We start from the raw sequence: 25,261 nt of genomic DNA, 5'->3' as shown, positions 1-25,261 counted from the left end.
TAGCTAGGTATGGTGATAGAAACCTGTGATCCCAGCTACTTGGGAGGCTGAGGTGGGAGGACTGTTCTAGCCCAGGGATTCTAGGCTACAATGAGCTACGTCACACCAATGCACTCTAGCCTGGGTGACAGAGTGAGACTTCATCCCCCTCCACCACAAAAATATATCTCTACAGTTCCTTAAGCCTGAAGGAACACAAGTTCTCTTCAAGGGATCCATGATCAAAAGGATCATGGCTTTCTTTAGGTCACAGGACACAGCCTCAGCCAGTGCAGAAGTCAAGGCATGGGGAATACCCCCTGGCGGGAAGGCTGGAGCAGATGCTTCTGTAGTTAAAATAGGCCCCAAGAGAAGAGAGGCTGGTTGCCTTGGAGGGAGGGCACATTCTCCTGCAACCCCAGTGCTCATTTCAGCATGACCTCAGCTCATTTCAAGGAGGAGGTGAGGAGGACGATGGTGTGCAGTGAACGTCAATAGAGCATGCACTATTTGGATGCAAGTGCCCAGCAAAGGGACACAAAGGAAGTGCTCCAAGTGAGGAGGTGCTCAAAAGGGAGCCTCTGTTGTGATACTGCTCCTGGGTCCCAAACCCTCTCCACTCCCTTCTCCACCATGCCCTACCCAAACCTGGGGCTAATCCAGCCACCCCAGTCCATGTGGAACCAGGGCAGGATTCTCTGTGGCCTTTCAGCTGCTGACCAGAGGAACCCTATTCCCAACACTGGGTGAGGAGGAGGGAGGAGGAGGCCTTCCACCAAGGTCCACTCAGTTGCAGAGCAGTCTCTAGTGAGGCTGAGCCCTCCCAAGACTCAGGGAGGTTGCCAATGTATCCCCTTCTCTGGGACCGTTGTCCTCAGCTGCCAAGTTCTAGCAAGGCAGGCCTGGGAAATCCTGGACATGGCCCATTTCCCATTGTCCTGATGGAAGCAGGACGAGAGACAGTCCCTCCCTCAGATAACATCGCTGGTGGCTCTGAACCATTTATTTATTTTTACACTTGAACATGGGTGTATCTAATACCTTGGGAATTCTCAACACTTCAAAGCAAGCTCAACTTAAGTCACAGAAAGGACCAGAAAACAGATCTGGTTTTCCCATCTGCTGGCTCTCTTCCCACCCAACCCTGCATGCTCCTCCTCGACCATGATGAGTCTCAGCAGAGATAAGACACCAGCCCAGCCAGGCACGGTGGCTCATGCCTATAATTATGGCACTTTAGGAGGCAGAGGTGGGGCGATCACAAGGTCAGAAGTTCGAGACCAGGCTGGCCAACATGGTGAAACTCTGTCTGTACTAAAAATACAAAAATTAGCTGGGCATGATGGCATGTGACTATAATCCCAGCTACTCGAGAGGCTGAGGCAGGAGAATTACTTGAACCCGGGAGGCGGAGGTTGCAGTGAGCCGAGATCATGCCATTGTACTCCAGCCTGGGCAAAAGTCCGAGACTCTGTCTCAAAATATAAAAAATAGCCGGGCACGGTGGCTCACACCTGTAATCCTAGGACTTTGGGAAGCCAAGGCAGGCAGATCACAGGTCAAGAGATTGAGGCCATCCTGGCTAGCATGGTGAAGCCCTGTCTCTACTAAAAATAAAAAAAAAATTAGGCATGGTGGCAGGCGCCTGTAGTCCCAGCTACTCGGTAGGCTGAGGCAGGAGAATGGCGTGACCCCAGGAGTTGGAGCTTGCAGGGAGCCAAGATTGCACCACTGCACTTCAGCCTGGGCAACAGAGCGAGACTCCGTCTCAAAAAAAAAAAGATAAATAAACATAAAAAACAAAATAAAAATAAAATAAATAAAATAAAAAAGACAAAAAAGACATTAGCCCAACCACATGGCCCCAAACACCACTGTGCCCTCCAACAGAAGCATGAGCCCTGTGTCACAGGCAGAGCTGCAGGGGCAGAATCTTGCACCAAGTGGGGCACGGGCATCAGACCCCATGTCCACCACCCTGCCCTACCACCTGACTCTCCAGTCTCAGATTTTTTTTCCATCTGTGATATGGCGGCAGGAGCAGCCCCTTATCAAGAGTTGTGATGAGGCACGGGCGAGGCCATGGGTGAAGGGCACACCACTCAGAGCCGGCCACACAAGCCTGAGAGAGGAAGTACACAAGAAAAAAGAAGACACTGTTGCTTTCTTTTTTTTTTCTAGATGGAGTCTTGCACTGTCACCCAGGCTAGAGTGCAGTGACGCAATCTCAGTTTACTGCAAGCTCCGCCTCCCGGGTTCATGCCATTCTCCTGCCTCAGCCTCCTGAGTAGCTGGGACTACAGGCGCCCACCACCATGCCCAGCTAATTCTTTGTACTTTTAGTACAGATGGGGTTTCACTGTGTTAGCCAGGTTGGTCTCGATCTCCTGACCTCGTGATCCACCAGCCTCGGCCTCCCAAAGTGCTGGAATTACACGTGTGAGCCACCGCGCCCAGTGACACTGTTGCTCTTAAGCAGAAGCAAAGTCAGTCAGACTCGAAGAATGGTTCTAAACCTAAAAGTAGTAAGGCCTCTAGGAACTATGACGACGACAATTACTGTGCAATTTATATCATGCTGAATTTTAGTCAAACCTCCTGGCAAACCACTTCTCACTTGACACTCCGTCCACAGCACGGGGCCACAGCATAGTGGATCGGTACAACTTTTCTGGACAGCCTTTCTACCTGTACTGTCTTATTGACTCAATTCCACGTCAGGGTATTTGTTCTAGAGGTAAATGGACGTGTAAACACAGATTCACAGGCAAAGATGTTTATATGCACCACTGTCTTGATGTTCAAGAAAATGGAACTAGTTACATGCATGTGATTATCTATATAATGTAACTGTATTCAGCCCCTAAAAAATGATATAGTTTTTTTTGTTTTTGTTTTTTGAGATGGAGTCTTGCTCTTATTGCCCAGGTTGGAATGCAATGGTGCAGTCTCGGCTCACTGTGACCTCTGCTTCCCAGGTTCAAGCAGTTCTCCTGCCTCAGCTTCCCGAGTAACAAGGATTAACGGCACCCGCCACCACGCCTGGCTAGTTTTTGTATTTTAGTCGAGATGGTGTTTTCACCATGTTGGCCAGGTTGGTGTCGAACTCCTGACCTCAGGTGATTTCACCCACCATGGCCTCCCAAAGTGCTGGGATTACAAGCATGAGCCACCGCACCTGGCCAATGATATAGATTTTTATTGACACAGACAAATGGTTTTGATACAGCAGCGAGTGAATAAAAAAGCAGTAGCACAGTGTGATTCTTCTTTAGATGTATTTACATACATAACATATTTTTTGTCTTTGTTTTTTCCTTTTTGTGGAGAACAGGGTCTCGCTATATTGCCCAGGCAGGTCTCAAACTCCTAAGCTCAAGCTATCCTCCAGCCTCTGCCTCTCTAAGAGCTGGGATTACAGGCATGAGCCACTGCACTCAGCCATACCACATATTAACACATAGAGTTTAGGGGATTTGTTTATATGTACGTACACATACAGAAACTTTCTACTGATGTGTAGTTTCTAGTTTTTTAATGGTGGGCAGCACCCTTACATGATTCCTTCTTCAAAATGCTCATTATAAGTCAGACACAGTGGCTCACACCTATAATCCCAGCTACTTGGAGGGGGGGGGGGCTGAAGAGGGACGCACACTCAAGCCCAGGAGGTGGAGGCTGCAGTGAGCCATGATTGCACTGCTGCACTCTAGCATGGATGACAGTGGGGAACCCTGTCTCAAAAAAAAAAAAAAAAGGCTGGCCACAGTGGCTCACACCTGTAATCCTAGCACTTTGGGAGGCTGAGGCAGGCAGATCACCTGAGGTCAGGAGTTCGAGACCAGCCTGGCCAACGTGGTGAAACCCCATCTCTACTAAAATACAAAATTAGCCAGGTGTGGTGGCGCATGCCTGTAATCCCAGCTACTTGGGAGGCTGAGGCAAGAGAATTACTTGAACCCAGGAGACACAGGTTGCAGTAAGCCGAGATTGCATCATTGCACTCCAGCCTGGGCGACGAGTGAAACTCCATCTCAAAAAAAAAAGTATACTCCTCCTCAATCCGGAAACACACCTCAGACTACATAATCTAGTTTCATATACAGGAGAAAATGCACTGTAGAGCAAGCCAGAGGCCTGGACTGGCTAGTGGCCTCCTCTCCAAAATCAGCCCCTTATGGCCTTTACGTAGGTCTCCCATGAGTTTGGTCAAATGAGTCAGTTCTGCCAGATCACCTCCCGGTACTCCAGGCAAATGGAAAGTTTAGATCTGTAAAGTTGGAATGTAATGACCTCAAGGTCCTGCTAGCCTAGGAGACCCTGCCAGGAGACCCAGCGGGAGGTCACCTGACCAAGGAGGGCTGGTAAGAAAGTCCCCACTGGATGAAAAATAAAAACGGGAGTGATGGAGCCCATGCTGAGGACACAGTTCCAACCTCCCAACTGGTCCAGTGATCTCGTTGGGACTCTGAACTGCCTCCCAGGCAGATCGCTGCTCAAGAGCTTGTTCCTGCATGTCCTGGCAGAGAAAATGAAGGAAGCACAGACAGGAGAGGAAATGCAGAGCAAAAGGAAAAAAACAGACACAGCACAACCACAAGTGAATAAACAAGTCATCTGCACCTGTCCCACAGGCAGGGCTTGGTAACTACAAGGCTAATTTTAGAAACAGCATCAACCTAAAGAACCATCACTTAAGCGCTCAAAATGGAGCCCTTAAACAAAATCCTTCCGTCTGCCTGTATCGAGCAGACACAAAATGGACAGTCTTGGGTTGACTCTGTTCAACCAGCTGTCTACTGGGTGAGATCAAGACACAGCATTGCAATCTACAAAAAAGCACCAAGCAGGTAAGTGCAGTCAAGACATGTGGCCACTCACAGTCACCCAGGTGGAAGAGTCTTAATTCAGACACAGATGTCTCCTGGCCCTCCTTAGCCAGGGAGCTGGGCTCTGCCTGCGGCCAGGCCTTGCCTGAGTCCCCCTATTCCGTGGGTCGGGGTGGGATGTGGAAAAGCAAACCTCTAGGCTTTCTTCTTCCAAATGTGTCAGTCACCATACATACCTATACACAAGAGCTCCCCTTCCAGCAATTTTCCCTCAGAACAGTGAGGAGAGTGGCTCATCCCTGCGACATTTAGGTTTCTCATGTTACAGGGCATTCTTTCAATTATTTTGAAGACAGTTCTGCTGGGTGAAGAAAGTGCTCTAGGAACTGAGAGTGGGAATCTAATTTGTATTTTATACTACATTAGATGCAACAGTGTATTTTGCGTGTAGAAATTTAACTAAGTTCCTATCACTCTTAGTTGGCATCTGACCCTAAGAATTCACTCATACTGGCTGGGTGTGAAACAAACTGAATTAGTAGTATACACTGCATTATATGAAATAGTATATAGGCTGGGTGCAGTGGCTCACGCCTGTAATCCCAGCACTTTGGGAGGCTGAGGCGGGCGGATCACTTGAGGTCAGGAGTTCGAAACCAGCCTGACCAACATGGAGAAACCCCATCTCTACTAAAAATACAAAATTAGCCGAGTGTGGTGGCACATGCCTGTAATCCCAGCTAATCGGGAGGCTGAGGCAGGAGAATCAATTGAATCTAGGAGGCGGAGGTTGTGGTGAGCTGAGATGGCGCCAGTACATTCCAGCCTGGGTGACAAAGTGATACTCCGTCTCAAAAAGCAAAACAAGACAAAAAAAAACACAAAAGGCCGGGCGCGGTGGCTCACGCCTGGAATCCCAGCACTTTGGGAGGCCAAGGTGGGCGGATCATGAGGTCAGGAGATAGAGACCATCTTGGCTAACACGGTGAAACCCCGTCTCCACTAAAAATACAAAAAAATTAGCTGGGCGTGGTGGTTGGCGCCTGTAGTCCCAGCTACTCAGGAGGCTGAGGCAGGAGAATGGTGTGAACCCAGGAGGTGGAGCTTGCAATAAGCAAAGATCCCACCACTGTACTCCAGCCAGGACGAGAGAGCAAGACTACATCTCACAAAAAAGAAAAAAAAAAAAATCCCAGCACTTTGGGAAATCAAGGCAGGAGGATCGCTTGAGACCAGGAGTTCAAAGCTGCAGTGAACTATGATTGTGCCACTGAACTCCACCTGGGCAACAGATTAAGACTGCCAGAAAGAAAAGAAAAAAAAAAAGAAAAGAAAAGACAAGAAAAGAAAAGAAAAGCAAAGCAAAGCAAAGAAAAAGGCCAGGCGCGGTGGCTCAAGCCTGTAATCCCAGCACTTTGGGAGGCCGAGACGGGCGAATCACGAGGTCAGGAGATCGAGACTATCCTGGCTAACACGGTGAAACCTCGTCTCTACTAAAAGAATATAAAAAACTAGCCAGGCGAGGTGGCGGATGCCTGTAGTCCCAGCTACTCGGGAGGCTGAGGCAGGAGAATGGTGTAAACCCGGGAGGCGGAGCTTGCAGTGAGCTGAGATCCAGCCACTGCACTCCAGCCTGGACGACAGAGCGAGACTCCGTCTCAAAAAAAAAAAAAAGAAAGAAAAGAAATAGTACGTAGAAGTTTATGAGGTTGGTACAAAAGTAATTGCAGTTTTTGCCTAAGTTCCTGTAACTTGAAGTCACATCTAGCCCTGAGTTCACTCATGCTGACTGGGACAGAAGACTTATTCTGGAGGCTTGGGAAAACAGGAACCCACGTCATGATTGGGACTGCCATCTGCTTGGCCATGTATGTATTTCTCTATGACTCAGACATCAGAGACCAGGTTGGAGTGCAGTGGCGTGATCTTGGCTCACTGCAACCTCCACCTCCCAGGTTCATGCAATTCTCGTGCCTCAGCCTCCACGCCCAGCTAGTTTTTTGTATTTTTAGTAGAGACGGGGTTTCACCGTGTTAGCCAGGATGATCTCGATCTCCTGACCTCCTGATCCACCTGCCTCGGCCTCCCAAAGTGCTGGGATTACAGGTGTGAGTCACCGCACCCAGTCTTCTTATTTGTATTTTCAGAGATGGGGTTTCGCCATGTTCGCCACAGTCTCAAACTCCTGGCCTCAAGTGATCCTTCTTCCTTGGCCTCCCAAAGTGCTAGGACTATAGGCGTGAGTGACTGCACCTGGCCAGAGACCACCTTTTGGAGGTTGAAAGGCCATCAGAGATGACTGAGTCCAAGTCTAAGCTGCCATTCATTTCTGTCTTAAATGTTTACTAAGCACCCATGGAAGACAGGTGCCCTGTGAAGTGCTGGAGATGACAGTGGGCGAGCAAGCAGTGGCACAGACTTGGGAGCGCTCTCCGAGGAGAGAAGTGGCTGCCCCAGGTGCCTGCAGATGACAGAGCCAAGACAGGACCTTGGCTGTCCTGACTCTTTCTCCTTCCACATCACTGTCAGCCCTCTTTCTTTTCTCACATATTCTCCAAAAACGGTTTTCAAAATACACTTGAGTGGGATCTCACACTCCCGATTAAGTGCTTCACAAGCTGCAGCTCATATGGAATTCCATCACATGCGTTCTATTTACACAGATTTCATGGTACCCAGGACAAAAAGCTGAAGTGACGCTGCCCAGTCCCCTGCTTTCCCTGAGGAGGGAAATGGGACACAGAACTTGCTATTTCCTCAGGGCTGCGGCCCCTCCGGGCCTCTGGCAGTGGGAGTGCCTCTGAGCTAATAGGCAATTCAAGGACTTTAGAGGACAGTTTAACTAATGAGGTCTTTGCTCTGCTAGTTGACTGTAGAACCGAACCCACTGAATGTGTACTGAAGAATTCAACCCTGCATGCAAAACAGCACCCCCAACACTCAGGGAACGACAGGGCACATGCAGACCATGGTCCCTGCATCTTGGCTCTTAGGAAGATGAGACGGCTGAAATGCAGGCATGCTATATCATTTTATTCAACCAGTAAGTATGGACCACACACTATGTGTGAGGCATTTCCTAGGCACTGAAGATGGCAGATCAATGTCTGTCTTAACGGCATGCACCTTCAGTGGGGGGTTGACTGGAGGGCATAAAATACAGAAATAAAACATCGGGCCCGGCACAGAACAAAACGTGGCATGGAGGAAGGAAGATCAAGGAAGGGGTTGCCGCAGGGCTGCAGTTCTCACCAAGGACAGCTCCACTGAGCAGGGAACACTCCTTGTATTGGAGGATGGGTGGGCCAGGTCCTCTGGCCACAACAGGATGCCCACTTTTACCTGATAAGCTGAGAGGCTTGTAGAGAGCTTGGGAAATCATGTCGCCCTGCAATTCTCCATTTTCTGTGTTCACCTGCGATGCTAATCCAGTCCTCCAAAGTTCTGACATCAAGTAGGTGGCTCCTAGAGCTGAGGACCCGGAGAGCACTTGGACACCACCTTCAGCAGGTATAGTTCCTTTTTGGCCAGTTTTACTGGGGCCACAGAGAAACGTGTAATGGTGTGGCCACTCTCCCTGCAAAGCAGCTAAACACACACCACAAAACCTGAGCTTGACCATGCTGGGGACAGAAACTAAGGCCTGAGGTCAGGTGACACAGAATGCCTGGGGAATCCGAGACCTGAGAAGTGCTCACTTGAGGCCTTCACCCCTGAACAGGGCAGGACTCTTCAGGTTCAAGGATGAAGCCGTTTCACTCAGCAGAGCCATCACCATCCAAGTTCCTTTCTCTCTTTTGTTTAAGTGACTACCTGTTTGAAAAGACTCATCAGACGCTCCATAGAGGTCACTCACCTTGTTGTCCCTGCCCTCAGGGAGCTGCAGATCCACCTGGCAAGACAAGTGACACTTGAGAAGAACTTATAAAAAATACAGGGGCAAGCCCAGCAGGAGCTGTTGCCTCTGTGACAGCAAGTGCTCCAGCAGAGAAAAGGGGAGGCCTGTCAGGGGCTTCAAAGCTCTACAGGGAGGTGGCCAGGGAGTTCTAGGTCTAGGGCAAGAGAGTCATTCATAACATGTAGAATTAGAAAGTTGTGATCAGGGCCATCTTCCAGTCAGACCCATAGCTCCTGGAGGGCAGGGTCAGGGCTTGGGGCCAGTTTCTCCAGGGCACCAGGCAGCCTGTGAAACATGGGTGAGTGGGTGGATGGGCCGCAGCTTGGCTGCCACTCCAGGCAGGAACTCTGCTCTCCAGCCAGCAGACCCTTCTGTTCACTTCACTCCCATTGCCAAGCTGGATGGCTGAGAGGCGCTCCAGACCTTTCTCGTCCCCTTAAACCATGACCAGTCAGCAAGTCCCACTAACTCCATGGTTCAAAGGCCCTCAGATCCACTATCTCATCTAACAGTTAAGGGTGACAGGGAAGAGTCTGGACTTGGACCATATCCCAGATCTACCATGACCCCACCGGATCGTAACTCACACTCCTCCAAACGATCTCGTGCCCCCACCCTTCCCAAGCCCACCCCTGTACTCTTTCCCTGGCCTCCCAACACGCCCACACCCCACTTCCCTGCAAACGTGGGCCTTCCTGAGGATTCCCCTGCCAAGGGATTCTCTGTCCCTTGTCTTATCTCCCCTCAAGAATCCTGGGACTCTCCCACTCGTATCGTTGGGCTCTGCTTGGCGCCTGGTCCATGTGTGTTGAAGAAATGAGTGCAGAGGTTTGGGGTTAACCTAAGTGGACCTCCTGTGCCATTCTTTTTTTGTTTGTTTTGAAACAGTCTCTCACTCTGTCGCCCAGGCTGGACTGCAGTGGTGCGATCTCGGCTCACTACAACCCCCAACTCCCAGGTTCAAGCAATTCTCCTGCCTCAGTCTCCTGAGTAGCTGGGACTACAGGCACCTGCCACCACGCCTGGCTAATTTTTTTTTTTAGTAAAGGCAGCGTTTCACCATGTTGGCCAGGCTGGTCTCAAACTCCTGACCTCAAATGATCCACCCACCTCGGCCTCCCAAAGTGCTGGGATTACAGGCGTGAGCCACCGCACCCGACCCCTCCTGTGCCATTCTTAACCCAAAGGCCACTGCCCAGGGCGACAACACAGCCGCAGCCGAGACGGACTCCACTGCCTCCTCAGGAAAGTACTTATGTTCATAGCCAAAAATCCAGACAGGAAAAAACACCATTTCTTGAATTCCAGTCAACTTCGTGACGCAGTAATCACAATGGGGCCAGGAGAGCCCACGTCTCCCTCAGCTGCTCTCCCGCCACCCCTGCTGTTTCAGGGCCAGCCGTGGGCCCTTCTCTGCCATTATTTGGCAACCATGGGCAAGTCACTTAGACATTCTGGCTGCTGCCTCAGCTGGCAAAGTCCTGCAGTGCTGCCACCTCCCTGGCTGACAGGTGAGAACAAAGCATGTTCATAGGGCTGTACTCTGCAAAGAACCCCATTTCCTCCTGCTTCCCCAGCCTGTGAGGCCGCTGTTTCCATGTTGTTTTTTTTGTTTGTTTTTTTCAGATAGAGTCTTGCTCTGTCAAGCTGGAGTGCAGTGGCACAATCTCGGCTCACTGTAACCTCCACCTACCAGGTTCAAGTGATTCTCCTGCCTCAGCCTCCGGAGTAGCTGGGATTACAGGCATGCACCACCATGCCCGGCTAATTTTGTATTTTTAGAGAGACAGCGTTTCTCCATGTTGGTCAGGCTGGTCTCAAACTCCCAACCTCAGGTGATCCACCCCCACTGGCCTCCCAAAGTGTTGGGATTACAGGCGTGAGCCACGGCACCCAGCCTGCATGTTAACCAGAATTGCAACAACCAAGCTCGCTTTCTTCCTGAAGTAACACGGGTTGGAATTCTCCCTAAACCCTCCCGAGGCAACTCTAGCACCCTTCTCTACCTACTTCCACCTGCCTTGTTCTCTTTTCCTTCTTGGGGGAAATACCCAGACACTGGGACTAGATCTAAATTGAGACTTAATTAGCATTGATTGAACAATTACATCTCAGGAAGACCCCCAAGTGTTCACTGAACCCCGTTACACCTCCTTGCAGTAAGAATCGATGGTACTGGATCAATGTACAGACCAAGCCAGGTCTCACCCACAAATCAGGAGCACTGAAAAGGTGACAAGAAATGTTTTCTGGAAAAATGATACAGTATTACCAAAAATACATCACAACTACTTTCAAGGGAAGAATCAGAATGCTGCTGGACCCTGTCACCCTGCACTGCAGGCTTTGTATTGGTTTTGCTTTGTCTGCCATCAGGGGACCTTCATTTCTTCAGCACTAACAGCAGATGCAGGCCTTCCTGTGGCCTGGGTGCTGCTCTTCACCTATCACAGATGCGGTGAGCAAGGCCTGTCTGTCACACAGCTTCAATATGACGGAGAGGTCTCCACACCTAGGCAGCCCTGGTCCCAGGACACCACCACTGTCACCAGACCACTACCTGATGACTCACAGAGTAGGAGAAGTGGTGATCAGGGCCATCAGGCTCACGGGTTCAGGAGCCGCCAAACCAGTGTCTCCCAGAGTGGACAGCCCTCTGGGCATGGGGAGGTTCTGGCACAGGCCCTAGGCACCCCCACCTCTGCTGCACTGTGTTACAATGTAGCCTCTACCACCTCCCACAGAGACTGTGGCTGGGAGACTCCTGACTAGGCAGAGACAGAAACAAACTTTTTGTGGGATCCTAGAAAGGAGCACATTTCCATTTTCAGTAATCTATTTCCAAGTACCCTCGTGGGGGAAAGGGAACCTGCTGTCACCACTGCCAGCCTGGCTCACTCTCTCCATCCTCCCCATGGAGCACCAAGGTCCTCTGCAGAGCTCTCCCTGCCTGCCACCTTCTCACCAGCACGTGACATGCTATAAAATGCCACAACTGGCCGGACGCGGTGGCTCAAGCCTGTAATCCCAGCACTTTGGGAGGCCGAGACGGGCGGATCACGAGGTCAGGAGATCGAGAGCATCCTGGCTAACACGGTGAAACCCCATCTCTACCAAAAACTACAAAAAAAAACTAGCCAGGCGAGGTGGCGGGTGCCTGTAGTCCCAGCTACCCGGGAGGCTGAGGCAGGAGAATGGCGTGAACCTGGGAGGCGGAGCTTGCAGTGAGCTGAGATCCGGCCACAGCACTCCAGCTTGGGTGACAGAGCGAGACTCCGTCTCAAAAAAAAAAAAAAAAAAAAAAAATGCCACAACTTTAACCGCCACATTTTCATGTCCTCTATGAGTAAAAACATGTCCTTGCCCTTGGAACCACGTTCCTCAAAGTGGAGACAAATTTGCACAGTGCGTCTCTTTTCTTTCCCACTCAGGCAGCTGAGTAGGGTTAAGGGCTGGCGTTTGTGGCTAAGGAACAAAGTACCTGGGCCCAAGGGTCTCAAAGCCATGGCCTCCAGTGCATCAACACCATGAGCTCAATTGCACTACACAGCCCAGTTCTCCTAGAGCTTAGAAAACACACACTGAACTGGTAGGTTCAACACGGACACGCTTACAGTGTAATGAGCCGACACGGAGCTGCAAGCTGATGACTAGCTTCAATTACTGCCAACGTGATCTGCTGGAGCAAGCTGGCCTTTGGGACGCATTCCGTTAGCTACTTCTCAAAACAATTTTGTTCCCTGAAGTATTACTTTACATCACACAGTCAATGTTCTGCTCTTATGGTGATTCTAGAACCATGGCTGGCTGCTTTTAAATCCTTGTAAAGTCGGGCACAGTAGCTCCTGCCTGTAATCCCAGCACTTTGGGAGGGTGAGGCGAGAGGATCACCTGAGCCCAGGAGTTAGAGACCCGCTGGGCAAAATAATGACACGCCATCTCTACAAAAAAATAAAAAGTTAGTCGAGCATGGTGGCACATGCCTGTAGTTCCAGGTACTCAGGAGGATCGCTGGAGCCCAGGAGTTCCAGGATGCAGTGAATGTGACAGCACCGCTGCACTCTAGCCTGGGCCACAGAACAAGACCCTGGCTTTAAATAAATGAATCCTTTTAAGAGAACCTGTAAAGCTCTTCCCTGGTCCTCCCCTCCTGTGGAAAACCTCCAAACTCCTTCAAATTCTCAAGGGTGAGAGAAGGATTTCTAAACACCCAGGGCTTCCATTAAGGTAAAAACCATTCGGAAGATAAAGAAATCAAACCCAATAAACAATTCTAAGACTCTAATTAATGATATGCATGCTTATTTGGGAGGGAAAGGCACTGATATCTGCAACTTACTTTGACACAAAAAACAAGAGGGACTACTGGGTGGACAGATATGTGATGAAATACAATAAAATGTTAACTCTATATTCTAGGGGGCGGTCTGTGGGTGTTCACAACTTTTATATGTTTCACGTTTTTCATAAATGAATGTGTAGAGGGGGAGTCTTCTGACACTGGCAAATGACTGGGCATAACCTTTCCGATTAAGGGCAGAGGGCAAGGCAGAGCTGGCACGCCTCCCTCCACCCAGTTCTACCTAGATCGGCCCCAAGGAAAGCAGCAAAGAACCCAGGAGAGCAGTCACCTGCCCAGGCACCGCCCTGCCCAGCATCAGGCTCCAGAATACAGAAGAAACTGGCAGAAACGCTACGGAACGTCCCTGCCTCGGGCCCGCCATCCTCCTCACTGGGACAGGTTCTCAGCCCCAGCTGCGCCCGGGAATGATCTGGGGAGCCTACTAAATGCAGATTCCCGGGCCGCGCGCCGGAACTACAGAATCGCAACACCTGGGGTGGGGCCCAGGAATCTGCCCGTTTCCCAAGAGTCCCCGGTGGTTCTGACGCAGATCTTGAACCCACCTTTGCAGGAATTCACAGCCGCTCGCCCCACCTCACCTAACACCTGTTGAGAAGCCCCCCAGGAACTCGCTAAGCCAAGGTCCTCGAAGGCGCGACTCCTAGCCCAAACCCAGGCCAGGCCGTCGCCATCTCCGCGGGGGATGCGCGGCCGAGCGCCACATCCCGACTCCACACGTCGGCGATACGGGCGCGGGTGCAGGACGCTGTTGGGCTCCCGGACGGCCAAGGTCACCCGCTGGGCTCGGCAGGGGCTGGCTCCGCCACGGGGCTCCTCCCCGACCCTCTTTCCTTGAGAAAACAACTCCCGCCCCTCCCCTCCCCGTCTCGCACTGCAAGACGGAGTTGGCAATTTCCACAACCTTCCCTGACAGAAAACCGTGCGGGCGAGCAGGCTGCCATTCCAGGCGCACAACCCCGCGGCACAGAGCGGGGCGCCCGCCGGGCCCAGCCACCGCAGCGTCTTCGACATCCCCAGGGCCGCGCTAGCTCTCGGCAGCGCCCTGAGGAGAGGACGGGCCCCGCCATGCCGCGCCCCAACCGCCGGCCCTGCTTTACCTCCAGAAGCCCGGTGCCCGAAGCCAGCCGAACGCTGAAAGGTGCCTGGGTCCCGACAGGAGCCGGGAGAGTACAAGACCCTCAGCCCCGCGGGGCTTTGCGCGCACAACGAACCCCCCCCCCGCCCTAGCCCCACCGCCCAGAGGCTTCTAGGACTTGTAGTCCGCCCGGTCGACCCCCAGCGCGCTCGGAGACTGGGGACTACGGTGCCCAGCATGCACCGCGCAGGCGCCGCGGGCCGGGGCGGGGAGGGGTCGCCACAATCCGAGGTCACGCCCCGACCTGAGGGGCTCGGCGCCCAGACCGTTCCCCCGGGGAGGAGGGCTCCCGCGGGAAGCCGTCTCTGAATGCGTCCCGGCGACTCACCGTCCCCGCAGCCCTGGGGCAGCGGCCGCAGCGGCAGGACCGAACGCCTCGGCAGCTGGCAGTCGCACTTCTGTCACAAGGAGGCGGGTAGACTTTGGACCAGGGCCGAGGCCCGGGGCGTCACAGCGGGGGGCGGGGTCTCGGGAGGCACGTGATGCGCCGTGGTTACGTCAGTGGGAGGGAAGGCGATTTGGCGTGGAGCAGGGGCTGAGCACGTGGGATGTTCCGGGCCTGTTTGCTCGGTGCATACGAGGCTGGAGAACAGGGAAGGAACCCTCCCTGTGAGCGCCTCTTCTTCACCCATGCCAGCAACAGGGCATCTTCCTCCAGGGCTGCATTTTTTTCCTTTATGCGACTAATATTTATTGAGTTTGGGAGGTGCATTACGTAAAACCTTGAATCACACACTGTCCCTGCGCTTGAAACTGCCTTTGCAAAAATTACAACGTAAAATTATGACAGTGAAAAAGAACTAAGCTAACCCACTCCATTTTGCTTCTAACCTCCAGGTTGTCCTTGTTCATTCCTAGGCATAGGCGGAACTAACTTTAGGAGCAACTTATAGTTTAATATTGAAACAAAGATAGTAACAGCCCTTTCCCAAAACAAACCCCCTTCTTGCCTGAGACCCAGGTTTCCTTTGTAAGACTAACATTAGCTACAAAGTTAGAAATTATGGCTTAGGGCCCAGCTCAGTGGCTCACGCCTGTAATCCCAGCGCTTTGGAAGGCTGACAGAGGTGAATCACTTGAGGTCAGGAGTTGGAGACCAGCCTGGCCAACATGGTGAAACCCTGTCTCTATTTAAAAATACAAAAATTAGGGCCGGGCGCTGTGGCTCAAGCCTGTAATCCCAGCACTTTGGGAGGCCGAGACGGGCGGATCACGAGGTCAGGAGATCGAGACCATCCTGGCTAACACCGTGAAACCCCGTCTCTACTAAAAAATACAAAAAAAAAAAAACTAGCCGGGCAAGGTGGCGGGCGCCTGTAGTCCCAGCTACTCGGGAGGCTGAGGCAGGAGAATGGCGTAAACCCGGGAGGCGGAGCTTGCAGTGAGCTGAGATCCGGCCACTGCACTCCAGCCTGGGTGACAAAGCAAGACTCCGTCTCAAAAAAAAAAAAAAAAAAAAAAAAAAAAAATTAGCTGGGTATGGTGGCACGCACCTGTAATCCCAACGATTAGGGAGACTGAAGCCCAAGAATTGCTTGAATCCAGGAGACGGAGGTTGCAGTGAGCTGATATTATGCCTCTGCACTCCAGCCTGAGCGACAGACTGAGACTCCATCTCAAAAAAATAAAAAAGAAAAGAAAAGAAAGAAAGAAATTACGGTTTAGGAGTCATGCACCCAGAGGCCACAAGATTCTAAAACTCCCCAGTTGATCCTAGGTGTAATATCACTATTGTAAAACCTAAGATTGGTACTTTTAGGTATTTGTCTGACCCTACATGCTGATGCACCAGCCAAGGCCACCCAGACCTGTAATCTGACTCAACCAGTTCTTGCATCCTTCAACACCTTGTGATTTCATCTCCCACCCCACCAATCAGCACTCACTGCTCCTTGGCAGCTTATCTGCCAAATTACCCTTTAAAAACTCTAGGCTCTGAATTTTCAGGGAGACTGATTTGAGTAATACAAGTTTGGTCTCCCATTCAGCCAGCCCTGTGTGGATTAAACTCTCTCTCTCTGTTGCAGTTCCCCTGTCTTGATACGTTGGCTCTATCTGGGCAGCCAGGAAGATGAACCCACTGGGTGGCTACTTGCTCAGGCACTTCCTTTCTTACAGACAGTATACAAGGAAACCACAAAATGCCCAGAACTGTGAAGGAGAGGAAGGGATGCCCTAAGAGAGTTACAGGGTGGGGCCTCTAGACAGGGAGGTTAGAAAAGGCCTCTCAGAGAAGGTTATGCTGAGGCAGGGGCATGAAATTGAAAAGACATTCTATTCTGGAAGGGCATTCCAGAAGGAGGGATTGCCTTGGGTGAGAGAGTCAGCAAGGTGAGGATGTCAGTGGGGCAGGCTGGATCCAAATCATGTTGAGATTTGTAGGTCATTTTAAGAACTCTGGCCAGGCATGGTGGCTCACACCTGTAATCCCAGCACTTTGGGAGGCCAAGACAGGCGGATCACTTGAGGTCAGGAGTTCGAGACCAGCCTCACCAACATGGTGAAACCCCTCTCTACTAAAAATACAAAAATTAGCCGGGCCCATGTGCCTGTAATCCCAGCTACTCTGGAGGCTGAGGCAGGAGAATTGCTTGAACCTAGGAGGCAGAGGTTGCAATGAGCCAAGATCACACCACTACTCTCCAGCCTGGGAAACAGAGCAAGACTGTCTCAAAACAAAACTCTGGATTCTTCTTTCTTTTTTTGAGATGGGATCTTGATCTGACACCCAGGCTGGAGTACAGTGGCGTGATCATAGCTCACTATGACTGTGAACTCCTAGGCTCAAGCAGTCCTCCCGCCTCAGCCTCCCGAGTAGCTCGGGCTACAGGCATAAGCCACCATACCTGGCTGGAGTTTGGATTCTATTGCAAGTGGAATTTAAAGTCCTCGAAGAGTGTTAAGCAGTAGAGTTACAATCAATCTTCATTATTTACGGGTTTTGTGTTTGCAAATTTGCCTACTCACTAACATTTATTTCTAATCCCAAAATCAATACTTGTGGTGCTTTCTCATTCATTCGTGGACATAACGATCCTGCACATTGTCCGCCGAGGTCAAATAAGGCAACACTGGCCTGGCATGGTGGCACTCGCCTTCCGTCCCAGCCACTCGGGAGGCTGAGGTGGGAGAATCACTTCAGCCCAGCAGGTCGGGACTGCTGTGAGCTGGGATTGTGCCATTGCACTCCAGCCTGGGCAACAGAGCGAGACCCTGTCTCTAAAAATGACAGGGCAGCGCTGCCTACAGGTCTCCTTTTTGCTCTATTTAGTGTCATCTTTTCTCATTTTACGCTTTTTGTTGGTGATTCTGCCGTTTCACATGTCCCTCAGTGTTGTGCAGAAGTGCTGTCCAGCATTCCTAAGTGTGAGAAGGTGGTGATGTGCCTTATAGAAAGAACAGTTGTGCTCAGATAGCTTGGTGCAGGCAACTGAGTTCAATTGCCCTGAATCAACAATATATATTAACTAAGTTGCCTTTAAACAGAAGCACCCAGAAAACAAGGTTATGTATTGATTGGTTGACAAAAATGTTGTGTCCACAGGCTCACAGGAACCTAGGTTGTTCCCCCAGAAGCAGTGGTTCAGTATTTGCTTAATTCAGTGTCTGTGGCAACTTACATGATTCGATTGACATTTCACAGGATCATCTGACTACGGTATGCAGAATGGTTTAAACCAAGAGAGGCAAATAGAAGGCTGGGAGACCAGCACACGTGTCATTCAGAAATGTCCAGGCTGGGCACTGTGGCTCACACCTGTAATCCCAACATTTTGGAAGGTGGAGTTCAAGAGTTTGAGACCAGCCTTAGCAACATAGTGAGTCTCCCATCTCTACAAAAAAATTTATAAAATTAGAAAATTAGCCAGCTGTGATGGTTCACGCCCATAGTCCCACCTACTTGGGAGGCTGAGGCAGGAGGATCACTTGAGCCCAGGAGTTTGAGACTGCAGTGAGCAAGAATTGTGCCACTGCACTCCAGCCTGAGCAACAGAGTGAGACTCAGTCTCTAAAAAAAATAAAATAAAAATTTAAAAATAATTTCTCAGTAACCACATTAAAAGTATTGAAAGAGACAGGTTGAAATTAATTTTAGTAATAAATTTAACTCAATATATGCAAACTATTGTTTGACTAGTCAACATAAAAAATTATCAGCCGAGTCGCTGACGCCTGTAATCCCAGCACTTTGGGAGGCCGAGGCCGGCGGATCACCTGAGGTCAGGAGTTCAAGACCAGCCTGGCCAACACAGTGAAACCCTGTCTCTACTAAAAATACAAAAAATTAGCTTGACATAGTGGCAGGTGCCTGTAATCCCAGCTAGTCGGGAGGCTGAGGCAGGAGAGTCACTTGAACCAGGAGGCAGAGGTTGCAGTGAGCCAAGATCATACCACTGCTCTCCAGCCTAGGCGACGTGCGAAACTTTGTCTCAAAAAAAAAAAAAAATTATGAGTGATATATTTTACCCTTTTTTCACACTAAGTTTTTGAAATGCAGTGTGTACTTTACAGGACATCTCATTTTGGAGCAGTCACATTTCAGGGGCTCAGTAGCCACATGTGGCTTGTGGCTACTGTATTGGATAGCACAGATCTAGAATATTTATTCATTTACTCATTTGACCAAGCAAGGTCCTGTTCTAGGCCTGGAAATATACAACATGGAATAAAGCCCAATCTCCGTCCTCAAAGCGCACACAGTCCAGCGCAGGAGACTCACATAGTAGCTTATGTTCAACATGTCAAAACAGAGTGCTTTGAGCGTTCAGGAGAGGGAGTGCCCGAACAAGGAAGTCTTCAGAGAGGAGGGCATTTAGGTTGGGACTTGAAGGATGTGTAGAATTCCCCAGGTGAAAGAAGTAGGGAAGGGCACTCCAAGCAGTGAGATCTGCCAATGCAAAGTTGCAGAGAAATGAAACGCAGAGCGTGTGGGGAAATGCAAGCAGGTCTATACGGCTGGATGGTAGGATAGGAAAGGGGAGGGCAGAGGGTGAGGAAAGATGAGAGCCTTATAGACCCGTCTATGGAATTTAGACTGTATCCTGTTGGGTAGGTAGTGGGTGATGTAATGTTGAGAATTTTGGGCTGAGTGGTGTGACTGGATTCATGTTTTATTTTAATTTATTTATTTATATTAAAATAGAGACAGGGTCTCACTAGGTTGCCAGGCTGGTCTTGAACTCCTGGACTCAAGTGATCCTCTCACCTTGGCCACCCAAAGTGCTGGGATTGCAGGCATGAGCCACCATACCCAGCCATGATCTGTGTTTTTTTTTTTATCTTTGTTTTATTTATTTTATTTTGAGACAGAGATTGCAGTGGTGCGATCTTGGCTCACTGAAGCCTCTGTCTCTTGGCAAGCGATTCTTCTGCCTCAGCCTCTCAAGTAGTTGGAATTACAGGCGCGCACCATCACAACTGGCTAATTTTTGTATTTTTAGTAGAGACAGGGTTTCGCCACATTGGCCAGGCTGGTCTTGAATTCCTGACTTCAAGTGATCCTCCTACCTAGGCCTCCCAAAGTGCTGGGATTACAGGTGTGAGCCACCGCGCCCAGCCAGGATTCGTGTTTTAGACAAATCATTCTGACAGTGTGGAGGGGGTGGAAATTTGAGACAGGAGGGCCCATTGGGAAGGGAAGGGGCTCTAGGATGGATCCAGAGGAAGGACCTATGGAAACTAAGAGGAGGGTCACAGAAGGGGGAGGGCCTAGGGTAGGTAAAGGGGTGGTCCCAAGTGTCCCATGCAGTAAAAGTCAAGTAGAACAGTCAACGTGAACATTACCGTGCTCGGCACCGGGTGAAAACTTGCTGATCTCTGGAGCCCACGGAGTAGTGGAGGGTTTGAGAGCCAGTGAGAGCCGGAAATGGAGTGAGCTGGAACGGGGTTCAAGTCTTAGGCCACACCACTTCACACCCTCTCCAAAATATTTCGTTTTTCTGGCTGGACGCAATGGCTCACTCCTGTAATCCAAGAACTTTGGGAGGCCAAGGCAGGCAGATCACTTGAGCATAGGAGTTTGAGAACAACCTGGGCAACATGGCGAAACCCCGTATCTACAAAAAATGCAAAAATATTAGCTGGGTGTGGTGCACGTGCCTGTGGTCCCAATTACTCCAGAGACTGAGGTGGGAGGATCGCTTAAGACCAGGAGGCAGGAGTTGCAATGAGCCTGGTGACCACACCGCTGCACTCCAGCCTGGGTGACAGAGCCCTACCCTATCTAAAAAGTAGGTATATGTAATTGTTCTAACTATCAAATGGGGGTAAACCTAATACCAATTTCATGGGGCTGTTGCAAGGATGGGATGGCTGAATGCATTTAGGTCGCTGCTCATAGTGCCTGGCACACAGCCAGCCCTCAGACCAATGGCAGCTGGGATTATTTGTTAGCCTTTAGGTGCTCTGGGTCTCAGCTCCCTCACCTACAAAAATGAAATTGTCGTCTCCCACCTGCTGTTGACGGGAACTGGGGACTAGATGAGACAACTGAAGTGTACGTGCACACGGAAAGGTGGCATTCCTCGAAAGGCTGAACATGGAGCTGCTGTGTGACCCAGCAGTCCCACTCCTAGGATTGCACTCGAGATAAATGAAAACACACAGCCACATGAAAACCTATAGTAGGCAAATATGCCTAGCAGGTATTCATATCATAGTGTGGATGTTTATATTCATAATAGCCAAAAAGTCAAAACAACTGACAGAGGCTCTCCATGACCAGACATTAGTTGGGTGCTCCTCGGAATCCTCTCCCCAACCAGACCTCAACTTTTGGACTTCTGTGTCTGTCTTTGTGTCAGCCAATTGTTTGTTTAGGGACAGGGTCTGTTCTGTCACCCAGGCTGCAGTGGCACAATCATAGCTCAGTACAGCCTCAAAGCTCCTGAGCTCAAGTGATCCTCCTGTCTCAGCCTCCCAGGTAGCTGGAACTACAGGCGCATGCAACCACAACCAGCTGTTTCTTTTTTTTTTAATTTGCTTATTGCCCAAGCTGGTCTCAACCACCTGAGCTCAAGCGATCCTCATGCCCCGGCCTCCCAAAGTGCTGGGATTACAGGCATGAGCCGCTGCACCCAGCCAAGGTGCTCAGTTTCAGCAAGAATTCTGTTGAATTGATTTAGCCAGAATCAACCCTGCATATCTGACCAAATTTCACAACCCCCATCATCCTCCAGTTGATGTTTGACCTGCCCTCAGCAAGACTCTTGTTAGACTCAATTTAGCAAAGAATTACCCTACTCTACTAGGAATTTTCCATCCACCAACAGCACCCACCTCCCACTGCTTGGCTATCAGTCTCTGTTTTCCTTTGTTGTATTTGGAGTTGAGCCTATATCTGTGCTGAGGTCTCTTTTCGCCTATTGCAGTAGTCCTGAATAAAATCTGTTTTTACACCTTTAACTACTGTCTAGTTCTGGTTTTCTTTTTCTCTTTTTCTTTCATTTTTTTGAGACAGAATCTCGCTCTGTTGCCCAGGCTGGAGTGCAATGGCGCAATCTCGGCTCACCACAGCTTCTGCTTCCCAGGTTCAAGTGATTCTCCTGCCTCAGCTTCCTGAGTAGCTGGGATTACAGGTGCACACCACCATGCCCAGCTCATGTTTCTATTTTTAGTAGAGACACGGTTTCACCATGTTGGCCAGGCTGATCTCAAACTCCTGACCTCATGATCCGCCCGCCTCGGCCTCCCAAAGTGCTAGAATTACAGGCATGAGCCACCATGCCCAGCCTCTTTCTTTCTTTTTTTTTTAAATCTTTTTTTAAGACACAGGGTCTCACTGTGTTGCCCAGGCTGGGCAGTGGCGCGATCATGGCTCACTGCAGCCTCGACCTTCCAGGCTCAAGCAATCCTCCTGCCTCCTCAGCCTCCTGAGGAGCTATGACTACAGGCATGTGCCATTATGCCCAGCTATTTATTTGTTATTTTTGTAGAGACAAGGTCTCACCACATTGCCCAGGCAGGCCTCAAACTCCTGGGCTCAAGCAGTCCTCCCGCCTTAGCCTCCCAGAGTGCTGAGATTACAGGCATAAGCCAGCACACCCAACAGCTCTGGTTTTCTTTGACACAACCAAAATGTTCATCAACTGATGAGTGGATAAACAACATGTGATTTCTCCATATGATGGAATAGTATTTATTCCATAAAAAGGAAGGAAGCACTGATCCATGCTACAACATGGCTAAACCTTAAGAACATTCTGAGTGAAAGAAGTCATCCATTTCTCTTGTGTTTTTTTTTTTTTTTTTTTTTTTTTTTTTTTTTTTGTCTTTTTTCCTTTTGTGGAGAATAGGGTCTTGATATATCGCCCTGGCAAGTCTCTAACTCATGGGCTCAAGCTATCCTCCTGCCGCAGCCTTCCTGAGAGCTGGGATTACAGGCATGAGCCACCGGCCCTGGCAAAAGAAGCCCCTCCTAAGTGAAAGAAGCCAGTCACAGAAGACCATTTATTACTTTTTTCTTTTGAGACAGAGTCTCGCTCTGTCGCCCAGGCTGGAGTACAGTGGTGTGATCTTGGCTCACTGGAACCTCCACATCCCAGGTTCAAGCGATTTTCCTGCCTTAGCCTCCCAAGTAGCTGGAATTACAGCTGTGCCCGCCACCACATCCAGCTGATTTTTGTTTTTATGGTAGAGATGGGGTTTCACCTTATTGGCCAGGCTGGTCTCAAACTCCTGACCTCAAGTTATCCCCCGACCTTGGCCTCCCAAAGTGCTGGGATTACAGGTGTGAGCCACTGCGCACGGCCCACTTATTGTGTGATTCAGTTTACATAAAATGTCCAGAATAGGCAAACCCATAGAGACAGAAAGTCAGAAAATAGATTAGTGGTTACCTAGGGTGGGGGAAGTTCAGGCGAAATGGGAGGTAAGTGCTAATGGGTACGGATTTTCTTTCTCTCTCTTTCTTTCTTTCTCTCTCTCTCTCTGTCTCTTTCTCTCTCTTTCCTTCTCTCTCTTTCTCCTTCCTTCCTTACTTCCTTCTTCCCTCCCTCTCTCTCTCACTTTTTCTTTCCCTCCCTTCCTCCCTCCTTCCCTCCCTCCTTTCCTTCCTTGAGAAAGGGTCTCCCAGTATTGCCCAGGTTGGTCCAAACTCCTGAGCTCAAGCCATCTTCAGTCCTCCTTCCTCAGCTTCCTGGGTAGCTGAGATTACAGGGGTGAGCCACTGCACCCAGCTAAGTTTTCTTTTTAAGGTAATGAAATGTTCTAAAATTGATTGTCATGATGTTTGCAACCATCCGCAAATATACTAAAAGCCATTGAATTGTGCATTTTAAATGGATGGATTGTATGTTAGATGAATTATATCTTAAAGCTGTTATCAAAAAAGGAGGGGGCAGGGCCACACAAAAAGTAACTCCGGAAGAATTCAGACATGTGATGAAATAACAAAGTAAACGCAGGCCCAGAGACAGGACGATGTTCCTCATATTCCTGCCTCACTCGCTGTCAGATCAGGAGCCCATGGCTGTCCGGAATGGGATTATTTTCAGGCTTGCAGTGGAGCTGCTTGTGTCACCTTTTCCTGGGCAACATTCACTTTCTGCAGAACGCAGCTCCTCCTCCCTGGCAACCGCGGCGCACCTCTGAGCCTCACATCGGTACTGCAAAGCCACCACCTTTTATTTTTAGTCCAGATTTAACCATAACTGGGGCAGCAGGAGTGCTGTAGGCCCGGGACATCTTCAGTGACAGGTGTCTTTCCACCTCATGGCACCTGCTACCAGAAGACCATTCTCCCACCAGTGGGGGAATACCAGTTGGCCTTCAGCAGGGCCAGCCCATGGGGTTCCCAAGAACTTTTGCTCCTAAAAGTATGAAAAGCAGGAACTGAGCTGGGCGTGGTGACTCATGCCTGTAATCCCAGCCCTCTGGGAGGCCGGGGCAGGCAGATCACCTGAGGTCAGGAGTTTGAGACCAGCCTGGCCAACATGGTGAAACTCCGTCTCTGCTAAAGATACAACAATTAGCCTGGTGTGGTGGGGCATGCCTATAATCCCCGCTACTTGGGAGGCTGAGGCAGGAGAATCACTTGAACCCGGGAGGCAGAGGTTGCAGTGCACCAAGGTTGCAGTGTCGCACCATTACACTCCAGCCTGGATGATGAGACAAGAAAGAAAGAGAGAGAGAGAGAGAGAAAGAAAAGCGGGAGCTCTTCCACTGTCTCTACAACCAGTGCCATCTGCTGGCAACACAGTGGCCCCGGGGATGTGGTGGAATCCCTTCCTTGCCTTGCCTTTCCTGTCTTGCAGTTTGCATTACAGAGACCCAGGGGTAATGTTTATCTCTCTTATTTTAATTATTTTAGGCCAGAGTTAAAATAAGAGCCGAATCTCATATGGAGACCCCATTTTAAAAAGTGCGTATGAGTGTTAAGCTGGAAGAATTTTCACAAACCTCACTCACTAGTGCAAGCAGCACCACATCAAGACAGAACACCAGCCGGGCGCAGTGGCTCACACCTGTGATCTCAGCCGAGGCGGGTGGATCATCTGAGGTGAGGAATTTGACACCAGCCTGGCCACCATGGGGAAATTCCGTCTCTACTACAAATACAAAAATCAGTCGGGCAGGGTTGCGGGCACCTGTGATCCCAGCTACTTGGGAGGCTGAGGCAGGAGAATCGCTTGAATCTGGGAGGCAGAGGTTGCAGTGAGCCAATATCACATCACTACACTCCAGCCTGGGCAACATAGGGAGACCCTGTCTGAAAAAAAGTAAAGCAAAATGAAATAAAAAAGAGCCTGGCGTCTCCCCACTCTCTTGCTCCTCTCTCACCGTGCAACTTGCCGGCTCCCCTTCACCTTCCACAATTTGAAGCTTCCTGAGGCCTCACCAGGAGCAGATGTTGGTGTTGTGCTTTGTGTGCAGCCTGCAGAATTGTGAGCCAAACAAACCTCTTTTCTTTATCAATTATCCAGTCTCGGGTATTCTTTTATAGCAATGCAGATGAACTCATGTACTCACTTTACCTGTTTCTGTATCTTCTGTTATTGAGCTAGTTAGAGCATACAGTGGGTAATTTTTTTTTTTTTTTTTTTTTTTTTTTTTTTTTT

At 50.0% G+C, this 25,261-nt stretch overlaps 2 protein-coding genes across 3 annotated transcripts in view; both read right to left on the bottom strand.

Moving 5' to 3' along the window:
- The window catches only part of CDIP1 (cell death inducing p53 target 1), a 29,668-nt gene extending 15,008 nt beyond the window's left edge, over positions 1–14,660 (bottom strand). Inside the window, exon 1 of one of the 2 annotated variants that reach the window (XM_017886315.1) lies at positions 14,533–14,660. The gene's annotated coding sequence lies outside the window, so the exon portion shown is untranslated. Of the gene's footprint in view, positions 1–14,166; positions 14,382–14,532 lie in introns of those variants that run through there. The other variant, XM_017886316.1, reaches the window with a different exon arrangement.
- LOC108538291 (uncharacterized) lies at positions 7,008–14,153 on the bottom strand. Its single transcript, XM_017886314.1, has 3 exons — positions 13,612–14,153; positions 8,507–8,621; positions 7,008–8,396 (listed from the first exon to the last, which is right to left on the bottom strand). Exons 1-3 carry the CDS (start codon positions 14,078–14,080, stop codon positions 8,342–8,344), a joined length of 639 nt encoding a protein of 212 aa, XP_017741803.1. The 5' UTR covers positions 14,081–14,153; the 3' UTR covers positions 7,008–8,341.
- Positions 14,661–25,261: the final 10,601 nt, after the last annotated feature.

Source organism: Rhinopithecus bieti, unplaced genomic scaffold (assembly GCF_001698545.2).
Source record: "Rhinopithecus bieti isolate Rb0 unplaced genomic scaffold, ASM169854v2 scaffold_13704, whole genome shotgun sequence".
Lineage (NCBI taxonomy): Eukaryota > Metazoa > Chordata > Mammalia > Primates > Cercopithecidae > Rhinopithecus > Rhinopithecus bieti.
The sequence above is the reverse complement of the archived record's forward strand: the minus strand, read 5'-3'. Positions and strand labels throughout refer to the sequence as shown.

Bases quoted from the DNA above. Each gene is read 5' to 3' on its own strand.
- LOC108538291 (XM_017886314.1), bottom strand. From the start codon at position 14,080: ATGTCGAAGACGCTGCGGTGGCTGGGCCCGGCGGGCGCCCCGCTCTGT. The intron at 8,622-13,611 runs GTGGGTTCAAGA...CTTTTCAAACAG, and splicing joins GGCTGTGAATTCCTGCAAAG to GTAGTCACTTAAACAAAAGA. The intron at 8,397-8,506 runs GTGAGCACTTCT...GTGTGTGTTTAG, and splicing joins TTCAGGGGTGAAGGCCTCAA to CTGCTTTGCAGGGAGAGTGG.